At 40.7% G+C, this 26,246-nt stretch overlaps 1 protein-coding gene and 1 long non-coding RNA gene across 3 annotated transcripts; one reads left to right on the forward strand and one right to left on the reverse strand.

The window, feature by feature from the left end:
• Positions 1–10,037: 10,037 nt before the first annotated feature.
• Positions 10,038–16,988, reverse strand: sp9 (sp9 transcription factor). 2 transcript variants are annotated; one of them, XM_059647215.1, is made up of 2 exons: positions 16,593–16,988; positions 10,038–11,794 (listed from the first exon to the last, which is right to left on the reverse strand). In XM_059647215.1, the coding sequence occupies exon 2, from the start codon at positions 11,759–11,761 to the stop codon at positions 10,463–10,465; it is 1,299 nt and encodes a 432-aa protein (XP_059503198.1). In that variant the 5' UTR covers positions 11,762–11,794; positions 16,593–16,988; the 3' UTR covers positions 10,038–10,462. The 2 variants fall into 2 exon arrangements, with proteins under 2 accessions (XP_059503198.1, XP_048389785.1); XM_048533828.2 differs by lacking the exon at positions 16,593–16,988 and adding an exon at positions 12,047–12,165 and having other exon boundaries at positions 10,039–11,794.
• Positions 12,421–18,327, forward strand: LOC125453831 (uncharacterized). The gene is made up of 4 exons (XR_007247863.2): positions 12,421–13,447; positions 15,641–15,833; positions 17,649–17,739; positions 17,942–18,327. It is a non-coding gene; the product is annotated as an uncharacterized LOC125453831 (long non-coding RNA).
• Positions 18,328–26,246: the final 7,919 nt, after the last annotated feature.

Here is a 26,246-nt window from a genome sequence, read left to right on the forward strand (position 1 = left end):
TATTTCCCGCAACACATCCCTCACACCCCGCCCCCGCAACAACCACCCTAAGAGGATCCCCCTCGTTCTCACACACCACCCTACCAACCTCCGGATACAACGCATCATCCTCCGACACTTCCGCCATTTACAATCCGACCCCACCACCCAAGACATTTTTCCATCCCCACACCTGTCTGCTTTCCGGAGAGACCACTCTCTCCGTGACTCCCTTGTTCGCTCCACGCTGCCCTCCAACCCCACCACACCCGGCACCTTCTCCTGCAACCGCAGGAAATGCTACACTTGTCCCCACACCTCCTCCCTCACCCCTATCCCAGGCCCCAAGATGACATTCCACATTAAGCAGAGGTTCACCTGCACATCTGCCAATGTGGTATACTGCATCCACTGTACCCGGTGCGGCTACCTCTACATTGGGGAAACCAAGCGGAGGCTTGGAGACCGTTTTGGAGAACACCTCCGCTCAGTTCGCAACAAACAACTGCACCTCCCAGTCGCAAACCATTTCCACTCCCCCTCCCATTCTCTAGATGACATGTCCATCATGGGCCTCCTGCACTGCCACAATGATGCCACCCGAAGGTTGCAGGAACAGCAACTCATATTCCGCCTGGGAACCCTGCAGCCATATGGTATCAATGTGGACTTCATCAGTTTCAAAATCTCCCCTTCCCCTACTGCATCCCTAAACCAGCCCTGTTCGTCCCCTCCCCCCACTGCACCACACAACCAGCCCAGCTCTTCCCCCCCACCCACTGCATCCCAAAACCAGTCCAACCTGTCTCTGCCTCCCTAACCGGTTCTTCCTCTCACCCATCCCTTTCTTCCACCCCAAGCCGCACCCCCATCTACCTACTAACCTCATCCCACCTCCTTGACCTGTCCGTCTTCCCTGGACTGACCTATCCCCTCCCTACCTCCCCACCTATACTCTCTCCACCTATCTTCTTTCCTCTCCATCTTCGGTCCGCCTCCCCCTCTCTCCCTATTTATTCCAGTTCCCTCTCCCCATCCCCCTCTCTGATGAAGGGTCTAGGCCCGAAACGTCAGCTTTTGTGCTCCTGAGATGCTGCTTGGCCTGCTGTGTTCATCCAGCCTCACATTTTATTATCTCTGGAAATATAGTGGTTTGTGTCACAGGGAAGCACACCAAAATAACATCAACTGCACCAGAAGACTCGGTGAAAGGCATTTTTTGGTCAGCCCGAAACTTGTTGGTCTTCCATACCAAGGAGTTGACCTCAAACAAGTGTTGCAGACTGGCACATTCCAAGATCCAAGACTACATACAGAGGAGTGCCAAGGCACAGTAGGGAAAGACTACTGCCTGAGGTCTTCCTGCTGAAGTAAAATGGGGGTTCATTCAGTCTCGGACACTGCTAGTGCCTCAAATGCATGTAAAGAACAGTCTGGTTCATATAAGAGATACCTTTGGTTTGTTTGGCTAGAGTCTGACTCCAATGTTTGTTTCGTTTATTTGCGACTGTACAGAACTGAGCTGCATTTGTGACCATGCATATATAAAGATATATTTTATGAATAAAGTATATTTTTGAAATTAATAAAAACTATACTAGACCTTCTGTTGCTTTATCAGTTAAAGTCTGAAATGAACAAATGAATAACGAGATTAATTGTAAGACCACTAGAAGTTATCCTTGGTCTCATTAATAGATAAATTGAGTAGAAAAGCATGGAAGTTACATTGAAACTTTGTAAAGTTCTGGTGAGGCCACATCTTGAGTAATTTGTTCAGTTCTGATCATCATACTTTGAGAATTTGGAAGATTCTTCGATAGAGTGGAAAATTTTTTACCAGAATGATTCCAGGAATAAGAAACTTTAGTGACAATATTAGATCGGTGAAGGATGAATTGTTCTCCATGGAGCAAAGGGAATTGAGAAAAGATTTGTGGAGACGTTTAAGATAAAGACAGGTTTAGATGAGGAAGATTTCAATAAACATTTCCCATTATTTGATTGTACAGACTAGAGGACACAAGTTTAAAATTGTAGGCAAGAGTTACAGGGGAAATTTGAGGAAGAAATTTAATCTCCTGGAACCCACTACCTAAGAATGCGGTGTAATTGATGAAAAATTACCTCAAGTGTAAAACAGATGAACATTTGGGGAAAATAAACATGCAGGCATTCAAAGATAAAGCAGAGAAATGAGATTGAGCAGGTTGCTGTAGAGACAGCTAGTAGGAACATGATGGGCCAAATGACCTTCTTCTGAACAATGATAATAAAATGTGAGGCTGGATGAACACAGCAGGCCAAGCAGCATCTCAGGAGCACAAAAGCTGATGTTTCAGGCCTAGACCCTTCATCAGACCCTGCATCCCTAAACCAGCCCTGTTCATCCCCTCCCCCCACTGCACCACACAACCAGCCCAGCTCTTCCCCCCCACCCACTGCATCCCAAAACCAGTCCAACCTGTCTCTGCCTCCCTAACCGGTTCTTCGTCTCACCCATCCCTTCCTCCCACCCCAAGCCGCACCCCCAGCTACCTACTAACTTCATCCCACCTCCTTGACCTGTCCGTCTTCCCTGGACTGACCTATCCCCTCCCTACCTCCCCACCTACACTCTCTCCACCTATCTTCTTTACTCTCCATCTTCGGTCCGCCTCCCCCTCTCTCCCTATTTATTCCAGTTCCCTCTCCCCATCCCCCTCTCTGATGAAGGGTCTAGGCCCGAAACGTCAGCTTTTGTGCTCCTGAGATGCTGCTTGGCCTGCTGTGTTCATCCAGCCTCACATTTTATTATCTTGGAATTCTCCAGCATCTGCAGTTGCCATTATCTCTTCTTCTGAACAATAATGACTTTATGATGCCGTGTCTTCAAACTTTGGTGATTGCAGTTACAACTTACATAAAAGTGAACTATGAAATATGGGATTGGAGTCTTATGTACACCTGATTGTGTGAAGTGATCTCAAAGGTTCTGTTTTTAAGGACTCAGAGGTACTAACCTATAAGCTGACATGGCGTTTTTAAATTATTTTCAATTGTGAGGTCAGTGGCAAGATTTTATACTACTTCACCCACTACAAGGAGAAGCTGAAGAATAATGATAAGTTATAAATATGCCAGATGAATTCCCTCTCATATAGTATTGATAAGTTTTGTACGTGGATTCCCAACTGCATCCTTTACGCAGACCAGACTATGACCCAGCTTGGAACCTAACAAGTCCACATATTTATTCACCCAACTGTTTCAATCAGTTAAACCATCTTAATTTGTCTTGAGCAGAAACAACGCCTATGTTCGTGATATGTCTTTCTCTCATTTATCCATAATTTCATTATACATTATTCTTATAAATGTTTATAAATTATTTTGATTGAGCAAATTATCAGATGTTAATTATGTATGTGTCGAATTCACGATTTCAACTTCGACACAACTCTGTTTCATCCATGACTATCCAGTAGAGGGCAGACGAAGCTATTTGTCGCCATGTCAAACAAACCTTGCTCGAATGTTTCTTTAAATCTTAAAAAAAACCCGCAAAAATTCGAATTAATTTCACAATTGAACGTACTGTGTGATTTTTGAAGCGTTGCGCAATGGATCAATTTAAACCATTGCTTTAAGCAGTTGAATTTACGTTTACTGAGTACATGATAGTTGTTTTCCTTATTGTCGCTACTAAAATGTCCGCAGTACACAGTTGCAGGTGAAAAGGGCGTTTTTAAGGAATGCCCATTCACCTGAAATGTTGTTACGCTTGAAATATTATGACTATTGTATTTCAGTTTGTAATTAATTTTATGTAATCCAAAACTAAATAAACCCCCATAAAGTCAACGGGAAGTTAACGGATTCCGTGCACCTATTTTTGAATATGTTGGAAGAACTGATTAAGTTTTTATTTTCATTTTGTTTCCATGTTTGGCCATGTATTTATTTTTAAAATCTTGTTCAATTCTCGTAATTTACTTTTATCTAGGTGTCTTCCTGTTGCATTTTTATTTTAATTACATCTGGAATATTTTTCTTGAAACGTGATTAGCAGAGTAATCAGAGATAGCACTCGTGGTAAATAAGGAGATCGTCTCATCCAAAACGTTGCAAATTGTAACCATTCATTTAAAGTAAGTGTTTATGCTTCCCGCAGAGAAGAAGAATAAAGAAGACTTATCGCTATGTCACATCCATTTTTTTATCGTATTCCCCACCATAGGACTTTATTGGAGAGGGTACATTATTGTTGCATTCATTAAACTAATGGTATAATAGTGGGTTCGAAGAAAAATGAGTGCATTCTCTTTACAATTGCTACCTATATTCCTTATTAAGCATAGAGTTCTTTTTGCTCTGTTCAAGCTATAATTGCCACTGGAAAAATGAACTTTTGCCATGAAAAACGGGCAGTATGACTCGAGTGTAAAATCAGATAAAATAACAACTTAAACAATGTGTTTCTGTCATGTTTCACCTCATTTTCCTCTTCACTACAGCAGACCTATATGGATAAGAATATTTGCTATACATGAGTTCAGCTGTTTCTGTACTAAACCCCCAATGATATTCCATAAATAATTGTAAATTATTATTTATGTAAGAGTATACTTATGTTGTCATTGATTAATACGCACTGTATAGCTCATTAAATTTCGATTATGAACGATTTGATGCTAATTGGGGTAGTTGTATATCATCTGTTAGACATATCAACTTGTAATTTGAATGGGCAAAATTACTGTAATTAAAAACTCAGGTATCAAATTTTGTTTTAAAGGTTACCTCTTCGGCCGGCGAGTTGTATCACGGTGGAGTCCACTAAAATGTATGCTTTTTATACTCACTGAAAGGATTCTGAAGAAAGAATTTTTTGCTATTTAACCTCTTCGTGTAGATGTTCTCAGGGTTGTAATTTAGCGTTCAAGGTGGTAATTTCAAAATACTGGCAACGTATGGGCACTTCCAAATGAAAGCGCATTTGCTGGCCAGACGAGAGAAGAAAAGCCGCAACTCTATAAAAAGCTGGTCCAAATCGCATTCTATATCGATTCATGGTAATAGTTTTTTTTATTTAAAAACAAAATTATTGACGTTTTAGTCAATCGTCGCCAAATCTGACAATGTAAAGAGATCGCTGGGTGCTTTGAAATTGATGTAGAATTGACAAGCAGATTGATCTAATAGGAATGAACCATCCCCACCCCCACCTCAGCATCCCTAAAGAAAACTCAATGTATGGGGCATATTTTTACCTGATCAATTTTCTGTCATAGCTCTTCCTTTTGATTCTTCAAATGCAAGTGCCAATAGAGTTATAAGATGCGCAAGTATGTTTATCTAGATTGGAAATATCATGAAATGATCATGTGGATTTTGTAAACATGTTAATCGAACTGAAATTATCTTTTTACATGAAAAATGATTTATTTGCATGTTACTTTTTGTGTTTTTTAAACACTGCATAAAATATGAATCTAGAAATAAAATTTTCATTCATATTTCGAATTTATGGTTTCATTTTGATTGGAATTCAGTGATGACAAAATGAGCTGCATTGTTGATCTACGGTGTCTCACTGTTTTTGAGAATTACCGCATGAGACTTTCACTGTACAGTGCAATCAAGTTTACACCGTACATTCTTTGTAATAGAAACGTCATCTGATTGAATAGGTAAGACCGTAGTATAAAGTTAGTTTGCGATAAAGTGGTTCTGTGCAACCACGTGTTTTGAGAGAAAAAGAACTGAAGTAAACTATGTCTGTTTTAAAGTCCAGCTGATTGTGGACTGCTTCACCGGTACCGCTGCTTCTTATACGTCTCGTTAGCATTAGAAATTTTGAACTGACTATAAAAGTCGGCAAGGTACTATTGTGTGGAGTGGAGTGTTGCAGGAAGCCTTTGAGGAAGCGAAAACAAAGTCATCAATCAAAGTGAAAGATGTCACTTAATTAATCCATCGTTCGATGCAAACAACCGATTCAATTGTTGTAGGTGACACTTGGTAAACAGACATAGGTGAGAGGCAAATTCCTGCCTGAACCATATATCATTTCACTGATCGGGAGAATAAATTTCTAGTTTGTGGTCAAGTAAGTGCTAAGTACTTTTTCTCTGAATCATTTTCTTTTTCTCTACATCCACAAGGTTTTATTTTGTCTTGCTACTTTTTAAAATAGTTTTATGGTTTTGCGCATGTTTAAGCAGTGTTATTAACAGTATGTTACATTTTGACAAAAGTCGTTTGTTTTACTTCTGTTTATCCGCTTCACATTTAATATACCAAGTTTCGAGGGAAAGGAAATCAAACCGAGGCGTCACGGTTAATTCGAATTCCTAATATTATGGTAAAATACACTCACATCGTGTATTTACAAGTAAATATTAATTGGACAATATAATCATGCACATATTTTGTGGAGACTCTTATTCACGCCAGTTTACCTTTGTCTTTATTTATAAAATTGCGTGAAACTTTACATGACAACAGACATGTAGACACTTACGCTTCAGAGATAGTAGGAACTACCGATGCTGGAGAATCTGAGATAACAAGGTGTAAATCTGGATGAAAACAGCAGGCCAAGCAGCATTAGAGCAGCAGGTAGGCTGACATTTCGGTTCTGGACTCTTCCCCAGAAAGACCTTTCTAAAGAAGGGTCCAGCTTTCCTGCTCCTCTGATGCTGCTTGGCCTGCTGTGTTCATCCAGCTCTACACCTTGTTATCGCTTATAAACTTACGCTGTTTTGTTTCTGCTATTTTAATTGATCGATGAATTTGTGATATTTGTATGTACATTAGAGGTAATACATAGCGACACCGGCATCAAGTAGAATATCCGATTGGCAACTGCACGAAATCGGCCAAATACGATACTTATAACTTCTCACTGAAATCTCTATTCAGGGGGCTCGGTGGAAGGGACACTAGAAGTCGAAACGGTAGATGTCGCTGTACGGTCATAATTTGGGAAAAAAAAACAGCAGAGCCACAATGCAATTTTAAATAGGCCACAGACAGAGATCTTCATCGGATCTAACCGCCCTGGAGCTGGTTCGTCAGAATAATTAGCACATTAAGCACATTTTATAAAAAATCGCTACCCTTTGGTGTAACCGAAAACAAAGTCACCAAACAGATTTGAAGGATTCATCTTTTTCTCTTGGATTACTGAAATACGATCCCGACCACGTTTGTACGGCAATAGATTTGCAGCAACTATATCTGTGCAGCAAAAATGTGCAGAAATGACTTCACCTGGAAGAACTTACTGTCGTCCAAAAATCTGAAAATTGTTTTTTTCTGATATCAATGATCGCTGTAATATTTTTGAGTTTCTCCACGCAAAAATGAGTCAACTCTCAACTTGAGATTCCAATTATTTTTTGTAGACCATTTGTAATAATTGAATCTCTAACCAAGTTGGCGTCATGCAGTCTGCCCAACTGTTATTCTTTAATGTTTTTCTATGTCCGGTTTAAAGCTACAAATATTTATTACTGTAAAATGATTTTTGTCCAAATAATTCAGCAATATTGTACCCAAAGAGCTTCGAAAAATACATTGTAGGTGTTCACTTGGTTTGTGACTTCGGTGCAGAATAAACTGCAAGTTCTTGCATTTTGTTAATACTTAAATGTAGATTACACAAAAGTACCTTTGACAACCAATAGTTTTATTTAGTGCTGGCATATGTACATAGATTGTTTTCATAATTGGGGAAATAAAGGGGAGTAAAATGCATGGCATCTTTATGCTTATACAGTTTTATCTTTTAAAGCGAATGTGTTATTGAAATTATGATTTAAAATCCTCACCTGCTAATAAGAGTACTGACGCTGTATATATGTTTCACTTCGGCTCATAAGAATTAAACCAACATGCTAAAACATTGAATATTTATCTCTGAAGTTCAGCATCTTTATCGGTTTTCAAATTATAACTGACTTGTGAACGCGCATTTAAAAGGGAAAGCGCACTCGCTTCTCTGTACAAACGGAAGAATATCGTTTTGGTTCAATTCAATTGTTGTTACACACAGAATTAAATTTTCCAATGCTTTTGTTGCGCTGTGACGACGATTCGCCCTTTCTTAAGCTGTGAAAACTGGATGTATTTTAAAATAATGTCACATTTTATTTAACTTACCGCGTTTTTTTGCAGTAGCTCTTAAAAGGTTGAACGTTGAACTTGTATAATCAACATTAACTATTTTACAATGCCTCCCAGCATTGAAGGTAACTAAATCAATAAGGTACTCGCGAATCATGTTTTAAATTAGCCACGATAAATATTTGCATGTATGTACTATTTGACAGTATTTCTAATTCAGTGGGTTTCTTCTGTTTGTATTTCAATCTGTTTCTCTCTCGGGGAGTCACAGAATGATGGACAACTATTTGACCTACGAGGGGCAAAAGCAATCCAAACTGAGCCTTGATCATTCAGCTGGGGATTGTAGCCCTGTGGCCTGTCGTGAAACGGACCAGTATAATTTGCTTTGATCTCCGTTGGTTCGGTATAAGAAACAATACTGACTCTTGCCCAACACCCACCAAGATTGCATACCAGGAAAAACAACCAGCAACCAAAGTCACTGGCAATGACTTCAGTTCAATTCCCCAGAAACCAGCCCACCTTTTTTCCAAGCGTTCGCACTCACTATTGTCCACATAAGACCTGTTAGTTCATTTAAAGTGTCGGTTAGTTTAATGGCCAAATGTATTTCCAAAGTTGTTTGGTTCGAAAAATGCCTTGATTATGGTGGAAGACTTTAATCGTTAAGGGGATGTTTGCTTTATGACCATTCATTGTTTATGAAATATGTTCGCTGTTGGAACAATACTTGTAAACATTGTTGAGTGAATGTTTAATAGTTTGGGAGAAAGTATCGGACAGATGCTTTAAAAACATTCGAAGAATTCTCAGCAGATTTGCTGTTGTAACGCGTGCGAGCTGAGAACAAAAGATAATTAAAACTATTTTCTTTCCAATAATTACCTTCTGGTCAATTTAACTGTATAGAGTTTGAAAGAACCTCGGTAAATGAGATCCCGGTCCCAAACGTGTTCCCATGCCTAAACCCAGCCTATAATTATTCGTTTGGTTTCATTTGCTTCAGACGCTGCAGTGAGTAATCACAAAGAAGTCAGAGAGCATCCTTGAACCTTTTCAATACCCAAGCCAGTGATATTCAAATAACGTTTAAGGGCCATTTGACTGGGAACATAAGCATTTCAAATTCAGCATTAGCATACATTTGCTGCGTTTGAAAAGCAATGAAACAGTTGCCTTCATAACATAAAAAGAGCGGTTATCAAATCGAGTGCCCCAGTTTTTATTTGAAACGCTCACATTTTATCATGAATCCGTCCTTACGCGTTTGACATGCAAATCTATCCAGTTAATTTGAACAATTAAAATGGATCTTCAAGGGAGCATTGTCACTAGAAATCTCAAGAGTTTTACTTGGACAAGCTCGGATAAAGTTCACGGGAACAAATGATGTCTGAGAGATTAATTGGATATTTGATAAGACATGAATCTCTAATCGGGAATACAAGGCACAGGGGGCTGCTGTGTGTTCCAAGTCAAAATTACTAACATTTAACAAGCTTTTCATTAAGGCATGAAATGTCTGCTACGGAGTATTAACTGCTCACCTATTCCATAGAGAACTCAGCTGTGCCTCAGTGTTCACAGCATTGTAACCGCATTGTATGTTAGACATGTATATTCAGAATGCTGGTAAAAAAAACTAATAGCATAGAAGTGCTTGCATTTATATAGTGTACAAAAACACAGTATTTCGATATGCCTAGATAATTTTGTAGACTTATAATGTATCTATATAAACAACTTAAATTATTTTAGTATTTGAAATGATCAAAAATTGACGAACTTTCTTCCATGACATTCTTAGTCCTTTGTCCTATCATTTGTGGTTGTACAATTGTGCACAATTTATTTCGGAAAATGCCTTATAAATATATTAAAATATGTTTTGGTTGATATGCAATGCAGTAATTTAATAACAAAGACGTGTTCCATGTTAGCACTTGCACAATTTATTTATACAGATAAATGCATATAATACTTCCTTTAAAATATGCAGCGCAGTTTTGCTGTTCATATAGTATGTGAATGAGCTGATTAATATTCAATAATCTATTACATATTGACTTTCACAAAGTGCATTGAACTTAAAAATCTCCCCAAATCAAATGCGACCAGGTCACAAAATAGCTTTATCAACCATTTACAAGAAAAAAGAGAAAACACAAGACGTTCTGAACTTCTTCTGTACATAGAATTTTAAACAGCCTCATACAGGGAGAAACAAGTCCCAAGCATTTGATGTACATTTGCTCACCTCCTTTTAAGATGCAGCTTCCGTGATAGAATAGGGCTTGGAACTCCAGGTACCTAATAGTTATTTTGGACACAAAAGTTTTAATGCGTTCCCCCTTTCAGGGGGTTAGATTTAGGAATCATTTTGTACCGGAGTAGCTGTCTTGATTGCTCTATTGGAGTGTACAGCTTCCATGAGGATATCTGGTGACTCTGATCTAGGAGTCTCCAAGTTGCTGGTGTCGGTGTCACTGTCGCTGCCCTTTTTGCCCCCGCCGCCGCTGTGTGTTTTGATGTGTTTACTTAGATGGTCGCTCCTCATGAACCGTTTGTTGCAGACGGGACAGGCGAAGCGCTTCTCCCCCGTGTGGGTTCTCAAATGTCTCTGCAGCTCGTCTGATCGGGTGAACCGTTTACCGCAGAACAACCAGTTACAGACGAAGGGCCTCTCGCCAGTGTGCCACCTCAAGTGGGCTTTAAGGTGAGAAGTCTTGCCGTAGACCTTACCGCATCCTGGAATGTGACAGCTATGGAGGCCCTTTCTCCGGAGACTGGCCCCGGCAGGTCCAAGGCGCTCGGCCTCCTGGCAGTTGGGGCAATCACAAGTTGCTCGGCCAGAATAACGTCGGGAGGACCTGGCCGAACTTCCTAGTCCTGAAGGACCCGAAATCATCGAGTTCGCCGTAATTGCAGCCGAAGTGGAATCCGTATAGGATGGGATCATAGGCTTGAAGCCATCTTGGGCCAGGAGGCGTTGTCCAGTGGACAACAGGTGAGAAGCTGTCGAACCGAGTCCGGTGGAACTGAAGGCGGAATGGCTCAGAGTAGAGAAGTCTGCGTTGTAAGAGCTCAGTTGGGAGTGCAGCGAAGCCTGTGGAGTCCCAGAATGAAGGGAGGGCTGCAGGCCCCCATTGGGATTCTGGACTTCCAGCCAACTGGGGTTAGTGTGCACGTCCCACCAGGAAGAAGCCCCGCTCCCAACTTCGCCGGAAATGCTGGTATGGAAACCGGATTTGTACCAGGATTCATATGGATGAGCCATTCCTACCCTCGGGTACATCCCTTGGAGAGTATCAGCGGAAGAGTGAACTTTGGATATGAACGCCGATTGCCCCGTGTCTTGGGAGTTAACAGTAGCTGAGACAGAGTTCGAGAAGAGACTGTATTCGGTACCAAAAGCAGAAGAGGTTGGAGAGGTGGAAGCCAAACAAAAGGCGCTGTTGCCGGAACCATTGCTCACGGAGAAACTGTTGCTGATTCCGCCCGAAGCTCGGCTGTTGGCCACGCTGAATCCCGACAGGCCAGATCCCAGGTTACAATTGGAAACAGAACGTTTCCACGGGTGAAATCCGCCCTTCCCAAATGCATTGGATTCTGGCAACGTTGTTAATGGGCTTGTGTTGCCAATCTTGTTGCAGGTTGCGGCCAGCATTGCCAACGGAGTGGTCCCAAATCTGGGTTCTTCCTGAGGACGAACAACATTGTGTAAGTAGCATATGGTGGGAGGTGAAAGCCGCTGAAAGTAAGCAACAATCGCAACCGTCTTGAGACAAAGTCCAAAAGAGTTTCTGAGGAATAATTGTCACAAGTAAAATCAAGACAGTCGATTTAGTTATCTTTTTCCGCATGATAATAAACTGAACTAAAGTACTTGCCAGACACTGCATTTGAAGGTGAAGTTTAGGGAACTGCTTAAAATTAAGTTTGCACAACTTACCCCAAGTATTGAAGTTGCCATGGCTGGATCGTTCTTCTGCTTGCTGATGCGGTTCCCCTAATTTAAACGAAACGAGGCTGTGACAGTTGAGGAATATGACTATTCACTCACTGCCTGGTTCTCCGGACTACTCGACCTAATTGTAGTGAGCGCACGCTTTGAAGTGCCACGGTGCTGAGCTCTTAGCCAATCAGACCTTTTCTTACACGGCCAGGGCGAGCAGTCAGCCATTCAGAGTGCCCAGCATGCCGCCATGGCTAGGTCACAGCCAATCACAATATCTGGAACATCAGGGAAACTGGGCAGCCCGCGTCAATCACCCACAGCAGCAGCATCACTGCACTCTGGTATTATTGTCAATCCATTCCGATTCACTTGCCCTGTACTGTACACGGCGTTTCCGCGCTCACTCTGATCCGTAGCCAAATATTAAAAGAGGTTCCTGCACTACCAAGTATTTTAACATGTTGAATCTTTTCGAAGGAGCAGAGAGAGACATAACAGGCAGAGTGGGTTTTTTTTGGGAGGGGGTCATCTAAACTTGTATGCTTTACTACGAAAATACCATCTTGCCCTAGAGGGACAGTTTACTTCACGGCATTTTGACGGTTGTGGATTGGTGTGTCTATATATATGTGTGTGCGTGTGTGTTGGGGGAGGGGGTGAGTGCTGAAGGAGGTTATGTCAAGAAATAAGGCATCCTCTGTGGATGGGTTAAAGAAGAGTTTGTGCGACAATTTATCCAATCATTTCAGGATCACGTTCTGGAGCATATACAGAAAAATCCATGTTAGAGCCTACTTACAGCACCGGTACTCTTATTTGTGCGTCAGGGTATTGCTATAGTTCCGTGAAGTATTGACGATCGCCTGTAGTTTGCTGTATTTACTTTGCGATGTGATTTTGATACTTTCCGTCTATGATTAGGCCGCGCAGTTTTTATCTAGGACATAAAGAGCAAGCTCTTAACTCAGATCAAACTTTATTGGAAAGCTGTTGTAGCGTTTATATAAATAACCGAAATGTTTAACGGCTTCGTTTTTCAGTGTTTTGCGTTTAAAATTTAAATTATGATGAAGATAACACCAGCTAATTACGTGCATTCTGTGTTGAGGCTGAACTAAATGACTTATGTAAGTTGCATTTTTAGCTTTAAAAAGAATTAGAACTGCAATTGAGAAGTGTGTAGAATTATACACGTCAGGGTCCAGACTGAATCGCAAATGAATTACTAAGCAGAACGTCTATCTCAAGCATGAAACGAGCTAAAGCTTACCCACGGGGACTGTGATCTTGATCAAAATGATGCCGCTGTTTTGGGTTTTGTTTGATCTGCTGTGAGAAATAACGAAGCTGCCCGGGAGAGTTACTTACAATTATTGTGAGTCTGTTTGAGAGCAGGTGAATATTGCTCTTTTACTCTGACATAAGATGCTAACTGTTTATTTCTGCCATGTTTACTGGATTTTACCAATAGCTGTGATTATAAGATGTCAGCGAGGCGTTTCCGACCGGCCCAGGGGCAGGAGAGGGAGGGGAGCCACAAATGCATTTTTGTGTGGAAGAAGACTGATTGGGGGTGTAACAAGTGAATTTGAGAAGTCCCGTTTTGTTCTTGTTCATTTTGACTGAACAAACCGTGGTCAAAAAAGGGTCTATGAGTCTAGGTTTCGACATCTTTACAGCTAGTCAAAAGTGGATTATGATGATAAACAAGAGATAAAAAGAAGCGACATACTAAATACGAACAAAAATTCGTAGTATAAATAACTCTCAGATTAAGATGGATTCGTATATCTGCACTAATATTCATAGGCAGTACCAGTCATCGGGGTATGAGATAATAAGGACTACTAATAATCTAGACAGGAAAATAGAATTATAAAAAGCTTCAAATCTACATGTATTTTAAAACCATATTAATCAACTAGATCCTTTCAAATTCCAAATTTAGGAGGTTCAATAATCAGAGCTATGTTTTACTTAAAACCCAGTTTTTAAACACAGATCAGGGCATTATGCGAATGACTTGTGCGAGCGGTTAAAACATTTAGAGATAATGACAATCTAACAAAGCCCTAGTTTCGAGTGTAATCGCTTGTGACTCATCATCCTTTTTAAAAGTTAAAGCAATTTCAGGAGAGACGCTTTCAGTAACCGTTTTACATTATTCAAAACGGACAAATAATACTCTATTATAGCGGTTGAATGCTGCCAGTCATCACAAGTGCAATTTATCGAAAAGCTCAATGTGCCAAATATCGCAGTCTTTATGGGGTAGTGAATCTAAAACAATTTCTTCGAACCTCTGCACAGATTTCGAAAATTGCTTCCCATTACAATCACACCAATTTGACGAGACGGCAATTAGCACTATTAAATGTGGATTCTGCATAAACAAATGTAATGGAAATGCAACCAGTTACTTGGTCACAAAGAAAATTCAGTTCCAGAAACGTTTTCCATCGTTGATAAATATCAAGTTTCTTATTTTGCCCATGTAAAATCACCAACAGTCCTCGAATTTTTATCTTCTGATTCATGTCATGGTTGAACGTTTCAAGAGGTCTGGTAAAGAGAAACTGATTTCCATTTTAAATTAATTGGGCACTATGTGTTTGAAGGACCTAATTAACAAAGCTTTTTTTTAAAAAATGAAACTTCTTGATAGCTTTCCCTTGTACAGGTACACTGGTCCTTTTCAACTGTCCGTTTACTGTCGATAATAAAAAAAACTGATTTCTAACTTTAAAATAAATATATCATCGTTGAGATGAAAACAAATGCAAATAATTCAAATGAAAGTGACATCAATACAAAAATTGCCAAACTTGCGTTTTTTTAAATATGACTTTCACATTCATCTAAACTCAAAAATAGCCCACACAAGGCAAAAGTACATTCATACATTTGGATTTTGAATCATAAACAAGCATTTTACAGGCGTGTGTTCATGCGGATATAACCTGCCGTTATTACATGTCTGTACAATAAGACATTTCCCGATATACCGAAAATTCATAAAGGTTAGATTGTTTCTTTCTATTTGTAGTTCCGCAACCGTCAGGAGGTTTTGACTCGTCATACCTTAGTGTCAATAGATCTCACACGGCCGCTCGGATAGAAGTCAAGGTAGAACTACGTAATCCCATTTGCACAATACCGAACATATGTCAGCAGATATATAAGTTAGGACATACGCGCCGATTTAAAAGAAACGTAACATGATTTGCTCAGATGTGCGAGTTCTTTTTGGCTTTCTGTGCAATAGTGGTACATTGGCAATCAAGTGTTGCGTCTCGGAATTATTACTGTAGAATGTATTTCAAGTCAACCCCTGCACAAGTAAAACCGTTTTATTTGGAGCTTAACATTTTGATAAGGTATCTTTTGTCTCAGACAATACTTCCTTTATTCTTCCAAGTAAAATTAAATTTGGGTTATATCAAGGGAATCTTCGATTTTAATTGCCGGTTTCAAAGATCATGTAGTCATTAAAAAGATCAATGAGCAAATAGTCTTCGAGTGCAATGTGGACAAAGAACAGATAAATTTTATTTAACCTTCTTTGTTATCCTGTCTCTGTGAATGAAGTTTGATTCGAAAGCATTTGGAGAACTGCCGGGCCTCTCACAGAGATTCGGAAGGGTGAAAGCAATAACAGCACCGGCGGCGGCACTGTTTGAGAGAGGAGCAGGCTGCGGAAGATGAATGCTCCATCTGGGATACAGGATTTTAATTAGAGTGATTGTGCTCAGATCGCCCTCATTCATTCATCAGCTGATCAGTAAGTGGCGCTGCCAACGCTTTGTAAAATGCGGTCGTGATCAGGCAAATTATTTTAAATGAAGCGCAATATTCTTATATGAAGTGGTCCCATAGTAACGACCAAACCACTCGCTAGGGTCGATAAAGTCTACAACAATCACGTGTTATTGAAAACGTAAACAAACAACATTTATAAATATTTATTCAGATTATAAATTATTGTCACATCTCGCTACTAATTATTCTGCACGAATAAACGTTAGAATACGTGGAAATGTTGCCCTGAGCGGTTTTGTATTGTGGCCAAAAGTGGAAATGTATCATTACCACGAGGTATTTTGTAAGCTGGTGTCTCACCTTTAGGACAGTATAACCCATGAGAAACTCAAGGGGTAAGTGATGAATTTACGTTACAGTTATGAAAGAACTATTTTACATCTATCTTTCGGAATTTCAGAACATGTTCTTTCAATGTTTTCATTGGTGCCATGTACAAAATCTTTTCAGCTTTTAAATGCAATGTAAGTCTAAGAGTGTCGTGAAGGTCAATGGGAAATTAGCTTTTATTGTTAGTTCTAAAATGATGAACAGCTAGATCCCTTAACACAAGACTTTCAGTAATTTGGAGGGAAAAAGGAAAATTGATTGCATTAATAATGTGTACAATATCTTCATATGAATCATTTATTGAAAACACTTTCCTTTTGTTACCCGCACCTGCAAGTACGTTAATCACTGTACATTGAGGTTGAAAAATCCTTAAAAGATATACACTTACGTTTTAAACCCTATATTCGTCAACACGAGAGCTTAATTTTTATTCTTCCGCTGCTTTGGTGGTTGGTTTCATCTTTGAGTTGCGATGCGGCGCAGCGTGTAGAAATTAAATGGGAAGTCAATGGAAATCCTGGTGTGTGGCCAAACGAATTAACTCACCTTGTTGCCAAGATCTGAATAGTCCCTAAGTAGAAGTCCCCTCCTAGTTAGTGTAATTCAGAGATAGAGGCATGAGGTTTGTTTAGCCCGATAATTTCCAGCACCACTCCAAAGCTTCTGTTTCACCACGCATGCATTCTCGATGTATACTTCAATCTTAGCATTTCTCTTTGAATATTGACCCCGAAGGCTTGAATGGGCTAACTTCAGAACACAATCTGCATGTATAATGTCTGTTTTGGAAATAACAATAATTTTCTGAAATAGGAAGAATCGTGTCCGCTTCCCCTCATTTCTCATTCTGCTGCGTCGATCATTAAAAATCTACAGCCGCAGCATGACAAAACAGAATGCCCCCAGTTGACACGTGTCAAGAGTTGAACAGTACGACCGATCATTTTTCATGTAAGTCAGCAACTAACAATGCTTTTTGAAGGCTAGCTGTGCGGTTTGCTTCTTAGAACACTTTAAACTGTCACATATCTATGCACAGGGATATGGAAATTCTTCTTTTAAAAATATATTGAGCCCTTGAGCAGCGCATTTGAGTTTTCACTTCATTATTGGTGGGAGCCGAGTGGTTCTTCAGTAAATTTAAACAGCCACAGGTATCATTGATGAATCCCCTCCACAATCAAATAATGTCCAATCTACTCCGAACGGTTGCCATTTAGATTTAAACCGAAGAATGATCTACCGGTAGTTCTGCCTTCGGAGTTCACTTCAGTTACCGACGAGATGCTCTATTGTGTTCACGGTTTAGCTCAATTTCAAGTTCTGATAAGGCTTCATTAATTTTCTTCCGCAGCTTTCTTGCTGAATTTACCAAACGATTTCCGGGTGAGTGACTTACAACGGTTAATGATTGTCTCTCATGATCGTGTTCGTTTTCTTTTAGGAAGGGGGCGCATCAGAACGGTTTTTAAAATATAAATCTAAAGTGTGACAATTCTTGGAAGAATGATTTCCGGAACTCAACCATTTGTCAGGTGCAGTTATTTTTTTGCGTGATTCTCCATTTTTATTCGTTTCTAACTACAGATGTTTTAAACAGTGTGAAACGATTACCTTTAAAGGTTCAGAATTGTATCTTGGTTATGGACATGAGAAATTTACTTTTACAGTGTAAGTCGACGTTCTCAAATACTTATGCTATTATTTTCTCAATATTGGTTTTGTTGGATAAGCTAGCATGCGAATCACTGACACGCAACAATTTGTGGAATTGGCTCAGGATGTAACTCCTCCTGCAGTATCGAGGGAGCGACTGTGCAGGATTTGTCATTTGGGCTGGGAACTTTGAAGTTAACTAAGAAGACAACTTTTAATGTATTTATTTGCTAAATTTCGTCTGATTATTTTCAATTTAGTGTCAAATTACCTAATAACTAATCATCAATGGGTTCTAAACTAGCAACAGTGGAACTGAAATATTAATGTTTAAAACAAATTGGAATGAAGCAAGTTTCCATTTTAAAATGGAGATTACTATAAGTCTCATCAAAGGATTGTAGTGTGCCCTGATACAATTGCAAAATAGCTTACTGTTTTGTGCCTGTACATTTTAGTTTTGTGTAACAGTAGGATTAAATAATATTGGAAAAGCAAATTTTGAGTTCCTTATATTCTTAAATATTAATTTTTGCTGCAATTTCTCGACAACATGTTACACAAGTACAACATTTCAAAGCAAGCCTATAATTGAAACTTGAAATACTTGCCTTTCAAAGACTGTTTTCACCTCAATTTCTTTATGATTTGCACTCAACTTTGAGAATTAAGACATGCACAAATTTGTTATGCATATAGTACTTTCATTTAAAAATACACTCTGACTTAAGAAAGGACATGGCACTTTTTCAGACGTTATCTTAGAGTAAATAGAGCCAATTGTGGCATGGAAAATGCTACACCAGATTAATTTACTGATTCCAGAAACTCAGGGCATAAAATTCTTGTTGGCTCATGCACAATTGCTGCAACATTTGTTATGAAAATTCCTCTTTAATAATTTGTACCATATACTCTCACGAGTCAAAATTTCTGGATATGCAATGTGTTAAATCACAAAAGCTGGGGATTCAAAACTTTATCACTTTTATGCTGACAGGTGCAAGGTGTTGCTTTGCAACTGCATACCTGTTGTGTTCCTAACCTAAACAGGAAAGTGTGGTTTATGGGTTAGAAACATTTTCATTTTGATCATAACGCCATGTAGAGCTGATAACTTGGCAAAGTCTCCTACCATAAAGAATGAACTTAGATGTGGAATAAGCTATTCTGATCAGGTCTATTGATTTGCAGCTCACAATGACCCAGTGGTAAAAACATTGCCCAATATAGACTACTCAGAGATCCCTTGTTTGAATTAAATTCTGTGTTGTTAGTTAATATAAGCTTGAGCAATAACTGAGAAGCTATAATTGTCCTTAATGCCTTTGGACTAAAGTTTCAACTGAGATCATCATCCAGTGACCCTGCAAGGAAGTTTATATATGTGGAGGATGGCCATTAATTGGAAAAAAACTTGTCTGTAAAATCCTATATGTGTTATTACCCAAGATGTTTATTACTGGAAAAGCCAGATTCTTGACTGAAATTTGGCTTGATAGATCATTTTTGTTTTGGCTTTATACAGATGGTCTTTTACTGAATGCAAACATACAATGCTGCAGATTCAGGTTTAATGGGAAAACAGAAGTTTATTATGCAAAGGAAATTGAGTTAAGTAGAATAAATGAAAATAATTACATATAAAATATATGTTTAAAGGTTTCAAAACACATATTAAAAATATAATCCCAGTAATCCCATAGTAACCCATGACAGCATTCAAACACCAGAGAGGATGTCCCTCTCTATTCTACATAAAGTTTGCTATCTTTATGGTATCAATTCCTGGTCATGAAATCTGATAGACAATTCCTTTACCCATCATGTAACTGAGCTTAAACTTTCTGAGTCTCAAATAACCTCTTCATAGCTTTATCCAAATGTTTCTGATTGAGAACTTTTAACTAAAATCATTACACCAAGGTAACCTATTTTTAATTTGTCTAAACTAACTTCTCCCTTTCTCAGAAGCAACTTCTTTACACATCTAGCTTTGGCTAAGAACTGATCAAACTGAAACAAAGAAATCAATTGATGGCTATTTCCTTTACACCCAAAAAATTCCAGAAAATATTCTATCCGAAAGCTTAATGCATGACATTGTAGATGTTATTCACTCATAAAGTCTCCCAATTGAAATGAATTACCATTAGACTCCACAACTATATTCTAAAGGATATCACCATTGCTAAAAATTGCTTGCCAGTTAATTATTAAGCCCCACCAAATATATAGAAGACCCAAATGCCATTACTTCAAAATTCAAAATTAAAACTAAGTAATATTAAAATTTTTGTAATGTACACACTTTATATCATACATGTTTAAATCCCATTTACATAATTCACAATCATTGTCAAGATTTAGACATAAAAAACACTGACCTGAGCAAAGTACAAAAGGATCTCGTACCTAACTCAACCATTCTGTGCCCCTCAATGTTCTTGCTCAGTTGGTGTGGTGACTGGCTTTATTCTCTGTTACATAAGCTTACATGACCCTTTACATTTTTCTTGTCATCCTTCAAAGAGCTTACCAGGGTAGTCAGTACTAGTTCATTACATACAGCATTCCCAATGACCTTACCTCACATTCTTGATGATCTTCCACCCAATGTGCTCACTGATGGCTAACCTTACCAATCTCTCTCTTGTTCAACTCATTTCTTCCATTGCTGAATCTGTGGACTGTCCCAGTGAATCTGCGCTCACCACCCCCTAGGCATTTCTCTCTAGAATGTCCATTTGCTGAGCAAACAAGGCACTTACCATCCATTAACTTATTGCAGAAGATATCAACAACAATATGGCTTTGATGTAAATCTGACTGAGGCATGTTGATGCCATCCCTGCACTGAAGCCTCCTACTCTGTCCGTATCTTCCTTCACTGATTCCATCAAGATCATTACAGTGCTGGTGTGGCACTTATCATTTGGCTTGAACCCTAACATTCTGGCACTTTATCCTCCTTTGAATATCTCACTTTCTTTCTCTCCTCTCACTTCTCTTTCAAAATCTTCATTTGCTATTGTCCTGCCAACTGTGATAAAAATATTATTGCTAATTTTCTCCCTCAGCCCTTCAAATAAGATCTCATCCTCAGTGATTTAACCTTCATATTATCATGTTCTCTCTTCTTTCATTTCACTGCCATTCTACCCTCTCAAAATTTGTCCCTCTGTGTAACTCCCAATACTTCCCAACCCCATATGCTTGGCTCCCTCCTTGACCTTGTTCCATCAAATCAATTACAGATAAGGTCATCTCTCATCTCTTCCTTGTATTACTCAATAGAAATGAACCAGTTTCATACCCACAGCCTTAATTCCTCTTGTATCCTACCCTGGAGAAAATTATCCCAAATTCACATACAACTGTACTTAAAAAAATACCAAATTTCTAACCCTTGTGCTCCTATTATGATGAATATTGCAGGCTATTTGCACGACCATGCCCTTACTTATAGCTTTGTTGTCCCAGTTCTCAAAAAAAACTATTACTCTATTCAACTCTGGCCATTTCTGTTCTCATCCCCACTTCCTTTAGTCCAAGATTTGTGGACATAAAAGAATGTGCAGACAACTGGTTAGACATCCATTGTCAAATATGGCTGCACTGCTTAAACAACTATTGAGTCTTGCACTCCACTGTCAAAGCTGCTAACTGTCCAAGGACCATTTGACAATGCAAAGATAACTGTTGGCTTCTTTTCTCTACTGCAAATTAGCTCCTCTGCCCCTTCTATCCGCATCTCCAGCAACGTGCAAGGAGCTCAAGATCCTCTTTGTCATTTGATCATGACCATCTAGTTGGCTGCATCTGTCTGTCTCTCTTATCTGGTAGCCTACATGGTTAGGCGTCCACAAGTACTAGCCCTGGCTTCACATTTTTCTGTAATTTCTCTTCCATGTCTTCTCATAACCTCCCTGAGCCATTTTGTTCAGAACTGTTCTTAAGAAGGGTCACTAGACCTGAAATGTTAACTCTGCTTTCTCTCCACAGATGCTGCCAGACTTACTGAAATTTTCCAATGATTTCTGTTTTTGTTTCTGAAACCTTATCCAATTGTATGTTGCACAAGCAAAGGTTTCATGCTACACTGGAGATAGAAAACTACAAAAAAACCGCCACAATAACCCACTCCCAAAAAAAAGTCTCCCTTCTGCATCACAGATCATGTCCTTGAATACTTATAAGGTGTGAACCTGGCAGTTGTAAAATGTTGTCTTCCAATGCTACATACGTAATGTGTTTATGAAATAGACACTTCAGGAGCCACTTTTAAATACCTTGCTCCCATTTTAGTTGTTTAGCTGACATTGGCAAGTAGGCAATTAATACACACAAAGTAATGGTTATGAATGCTTAATGCCATAATTTTTACCGTGCATTCTTGGAGAATTAATGGTCCATTAATTAAATATCTTCCACTAGGTTTCATATTTGGCACAAAGCAAGATGATTGTAGTTGTTGGACGTCAGTCATCTCAGCTCCAACATGTCTCTGGAGAAGTTCTTCAGTTGAGTGCCCTGGACCCAGCCATCAGCTGCTTCAACAATGACCTTCCCTCTATCATTGATTGGCACTACATCCACAAACATTCAATGCCTCCACTGATGCTCAGTAGCAGCAGCATGTATGTTTGACAAAATGCACTGCAGAAATTCAGTAAGGGCCCTTGGACAGCACCTTCCAAAACTATGACCACCCCATCTAAAATGACAAGGACAGCAAATATATGGGAAAGCCACCTCATGCAAGTTCCACCTTATCCTCCAGCCATTCATCATCTTGATTTAGAAACTGTTTCTTCAGTGTAATTGAATTGAAATCCTGAATCTCCTTCCCTAGCAATATTGTAAGTGCACCTACACCAAATAGACTGCAGTAGTTCAAGAAGGCTGCTCACCACCTTCTCAATAGTAATTTGAGTTGGTGAATGAGTGCTGGTGCAGCCAAAAGTGCCTTCGTCCCATGAGTGAACAAAATAAGTTAAAATTTAAGTCAGGATGGTAGCAATGGCCCCTATCATGGTCTCAAATTCCAAAAGATTTAATTCTGCTCCCAAGAAAACAACTGTAATAAACACAGCATTCTCTGCATGCAGTGTCATCCATTTTGTGTAGTTATTATTACTGACTGATTTCACTATAAGATATATGCAAGGCTCTGTCCATGACCCATGAATTTCCCTCCATACTTAATGTTCCTTTTTGTGCTGCTGTCCCTATGGCCACCAGCCTGCCTCATTTTAATTGAGCCCTTTATTTAATTCTTAATGTCAACATGTTACTCCGAGAGCCCATGGCTTTGTAATTTCCTGTGCATTGTTGGCCCCACATCTTAACCATATAGGGGGCAGATCACCATGATAAATTTGAATACCCCCTTCAGAAGTTCCCATTCCCTTACTATTCATTATAAGGTCCTGTGCTACTATCTCTAATAGTCTTGTAGCACTGTCACCATTATGACCGAGTACAGTGAAGCCTATCCCAAACCTAGTTGCCTGCTTTTCCCAGAACTCCATAGACTGTCCACTGATGTAGACTGACCATTATTGAGCAAACACTCAGGAGCCCCTAACACCCCACCCCACTTTCAGACTGACTTGGTAAACAGTCCCAACTGACCTTTGCAAGTCCCCTAAACTAATGTCTCCAGTGGCACCCCAACTGACTCTATGCCTTGACTAACCATGGTGGTGGGTCCTGAATGGATGCTGTTTCCTACAGAAAATTGCTCTCTTTTGACTTTTAAAAATTGACATTTGATTGAAGCACATGCATTGAATTTGCCACATAAAAATGCCAGCATATGCCTCAAGTGTGATTTTGACATAGCCACACAACAATATGTCCACTTCCTTGGCCGTTCAGTGATTTCCACCGTGATGAGCTGCCTGATTCCTCTTCTGCAATAAAATGTTAGCCACACATTCTGGAAGACAGTAACTAAGCACTAATGATACCCACGTTATAAGAAAGCAGCACAAACTAAACAGAGGCTGGCAACCTGTAGCTGAGCAATAAAACCCTGTCTATTAAGAAAACACTGAAGGTCCCTTGGAGGCTGGCAGCCTGTAAGTCAGTGGTGAAATCATTGAAAGTGCACTAAGAAAGGAATGTGAATTATACAGAACTTGGCAGTCTCCAAGCAAATGCAAGATGAATGAGCGCTAAGAAAGCGTGATAAGACCCAGAAACTGAATTTTATTAGAGACATACAGGCTGTAGATGGTGTCCCTGAGCTACAAAATTAAGTGTTGAGTCAATGAATTGGTGTATGAGTTGATTGAAGAGCAGGCATATAATGTGGTAATAAAATGTGAGGCTGGATGAACACAGCAGGCCAAGCAGCATCTCAGGAGCACAAAAGCTGACGTTTCGGGCCTAGACCCTTCATCAGAGAGGGGGATGGGGAGAGGGAACTGGAATAAATAGGGAGAGAGGGGGAGGTGGACCGAAGATGGAGAGGAAAGAAGATAGGTGGAGAAAGTATAGGTGGGGAGGTAGGGAGGGGATAGGTCAGTCCAGGGAAGACGGACAGGTCAAGGAGGTGGGATGAGGTTAGTAGGTAGATGGGGGTGCGGCTTGGGGTGGGAGGAAGGGATGGGTGAGAGAAAGAACAGGTTAGGGAGGCAGAGACAGGTTGGACTGGTTTTGGGATGCAGTGGGTGGGGGGAAAGAGCTGGGCTGGTTGTGTGGTGCAGTGGGGGAGGGGACGAACTGGGCTGGTTTAGGGATGCAGTTGGGAAGGGGAGATTTTGAAACTGGTGAAGTCCACATTGATACCATATGGCTGCAGGGTTCCCAGGCGGAATATGAGTTGCTGTTCCTGCAACCTTCGGGTGGCATCATTGTGGCAGTGCAGAAGGCCCATGATGGACATGTCATCTAAAGAATGGGAGGGGGAGTGGAGATGGTTTGCGACTGGGAGGTGCAGTTGTTTGTTGCGAACTGAGTGGAGGTGTTCTGCAAAGCGGTCTCCAAGACTCCGCTTGGTTTCCCCAATGTAGAGGAAGCCACACCGGGTACAGTGGATGCAGTAAACCACATTGGCAGATGTGCAGGTGAACCTCTGCTTAATGTGGAATGTCATCTTGGGGCCTGGGATGGGGGTGAGGGAGGAGGTGTGGGGACAAGTGTAGCATTTCCTGCGGTTGCAGGGGAAGGTGCCGGGTGTGGTGGGGTTGGAGGGCAGTGTGGAGCGAACAAGGGAGTCACGGAGAGAGTGGTCTCTCCGGAAAGCAGACAGGTGTGGGGATGGAAAAATGTCTTGGGTGGTGGGGTCGGATTGTAAATGGCGGAAGTGTCGGAGGATGATGCGTTGTATCCGGAGGTTGGTAGGGTGGTGTGTGAGAACGAGGGGGTTCCTCTTTGGGCGGTTGTGGCGCGGGGCGGGGTGTGAGGGATGTGTTGCGGGAAATACGGGAGACGCGGTCAAGGGCGTTCTCGATCACTGTGGGGGGAAAGTTGCGGTCCTTGAAGAACTTGGACATCTGGGATGTGCGGGAGTGGAATGTCTTATCGTGGGAGCAGATGCGGCGGAGGCGGAGGAATTGGGAATGGGGATGGAATTTTTGCAGGACGGTGGGTGGGAGGAGGTGTATTCTAGGTAGCTGTGGGCGTCGGTGGGCTTGAAATGGACATCAGTTACAAGCTGGTTGCCTGAGATGGTGACTGAGACGTCCAGGAACGTGAGGGATGTGCTGGAGATGGCCCAGGTGAACTGAAGGTTGGGGTGGAAGGTGTTGGTGAAGTGGATGAACTGTTCGAGCTCCTCTGGGGAGCAAGAGGCGGCGCCGATACAGTCATCAATGTACCGGAGGAAGAGGTGGGGTTTGGGGCCTGTGTAGGTGCGGAAGAGGGACTGTTCCACGTAACCTACAAAGAGGCAGGCATAGCTGGGGCCCATGCGGGTGCCCATGGCCACCCCCTTAGTCTGTAGGAAGTGGGAGGAGTCAAAAGAGAAGTTGTTGAGGGTGAGGACGAGTTCAGCTAGGCCACCTCCTTGATCTGTCCGTCTTCCCTGGACTGACCTATCCCCTCCCTACCCCCCCACCTATACTCTCTCCACTATCTTCTTTACTCTCCATCTTCGGTCCGCCTCCCCCTCTCTCCCTATTTATTCCAGTTCCCTCTCCCCATCCCCCTCTCTGATGAAGGGTCTAGGCCCGAAACGTCAGCTTTTGTGGTCCTGAGATGCTGCTTGGCCTGCTGTGTTCATCCAGCCTCACATTTTATTATCTTGGAATTCTCCAGCATCTGCAGTTCTCATTATCTCTCATTTAATGTGGTAATTCTTTTCATTCATTTCTAGGGTGTTGGCGTCCCTAGTTGCCCTTTAGAAGGTGGTGTTAAGCTGCGTTCTTGAACAGCT

The sequence above is a fragment of the Stegostoma tigrinum genome, chromosome 7 (genome assembly GCF_030684315.1).
Source record: "Stegostoma tigrinum isolate sSteTig4 chromosome 7, sSteTig4.hap1, whole genome shotgun sequence".
In the NCBI taxonomy this organism is placed as follows: domain Eukaryota; kingdom Metazoa; phylum Chordata; class Chondrichthyes; order Orectolobiformes; family Stegostomatidae; genus Stegostoma; species Stegostoma tigrinum.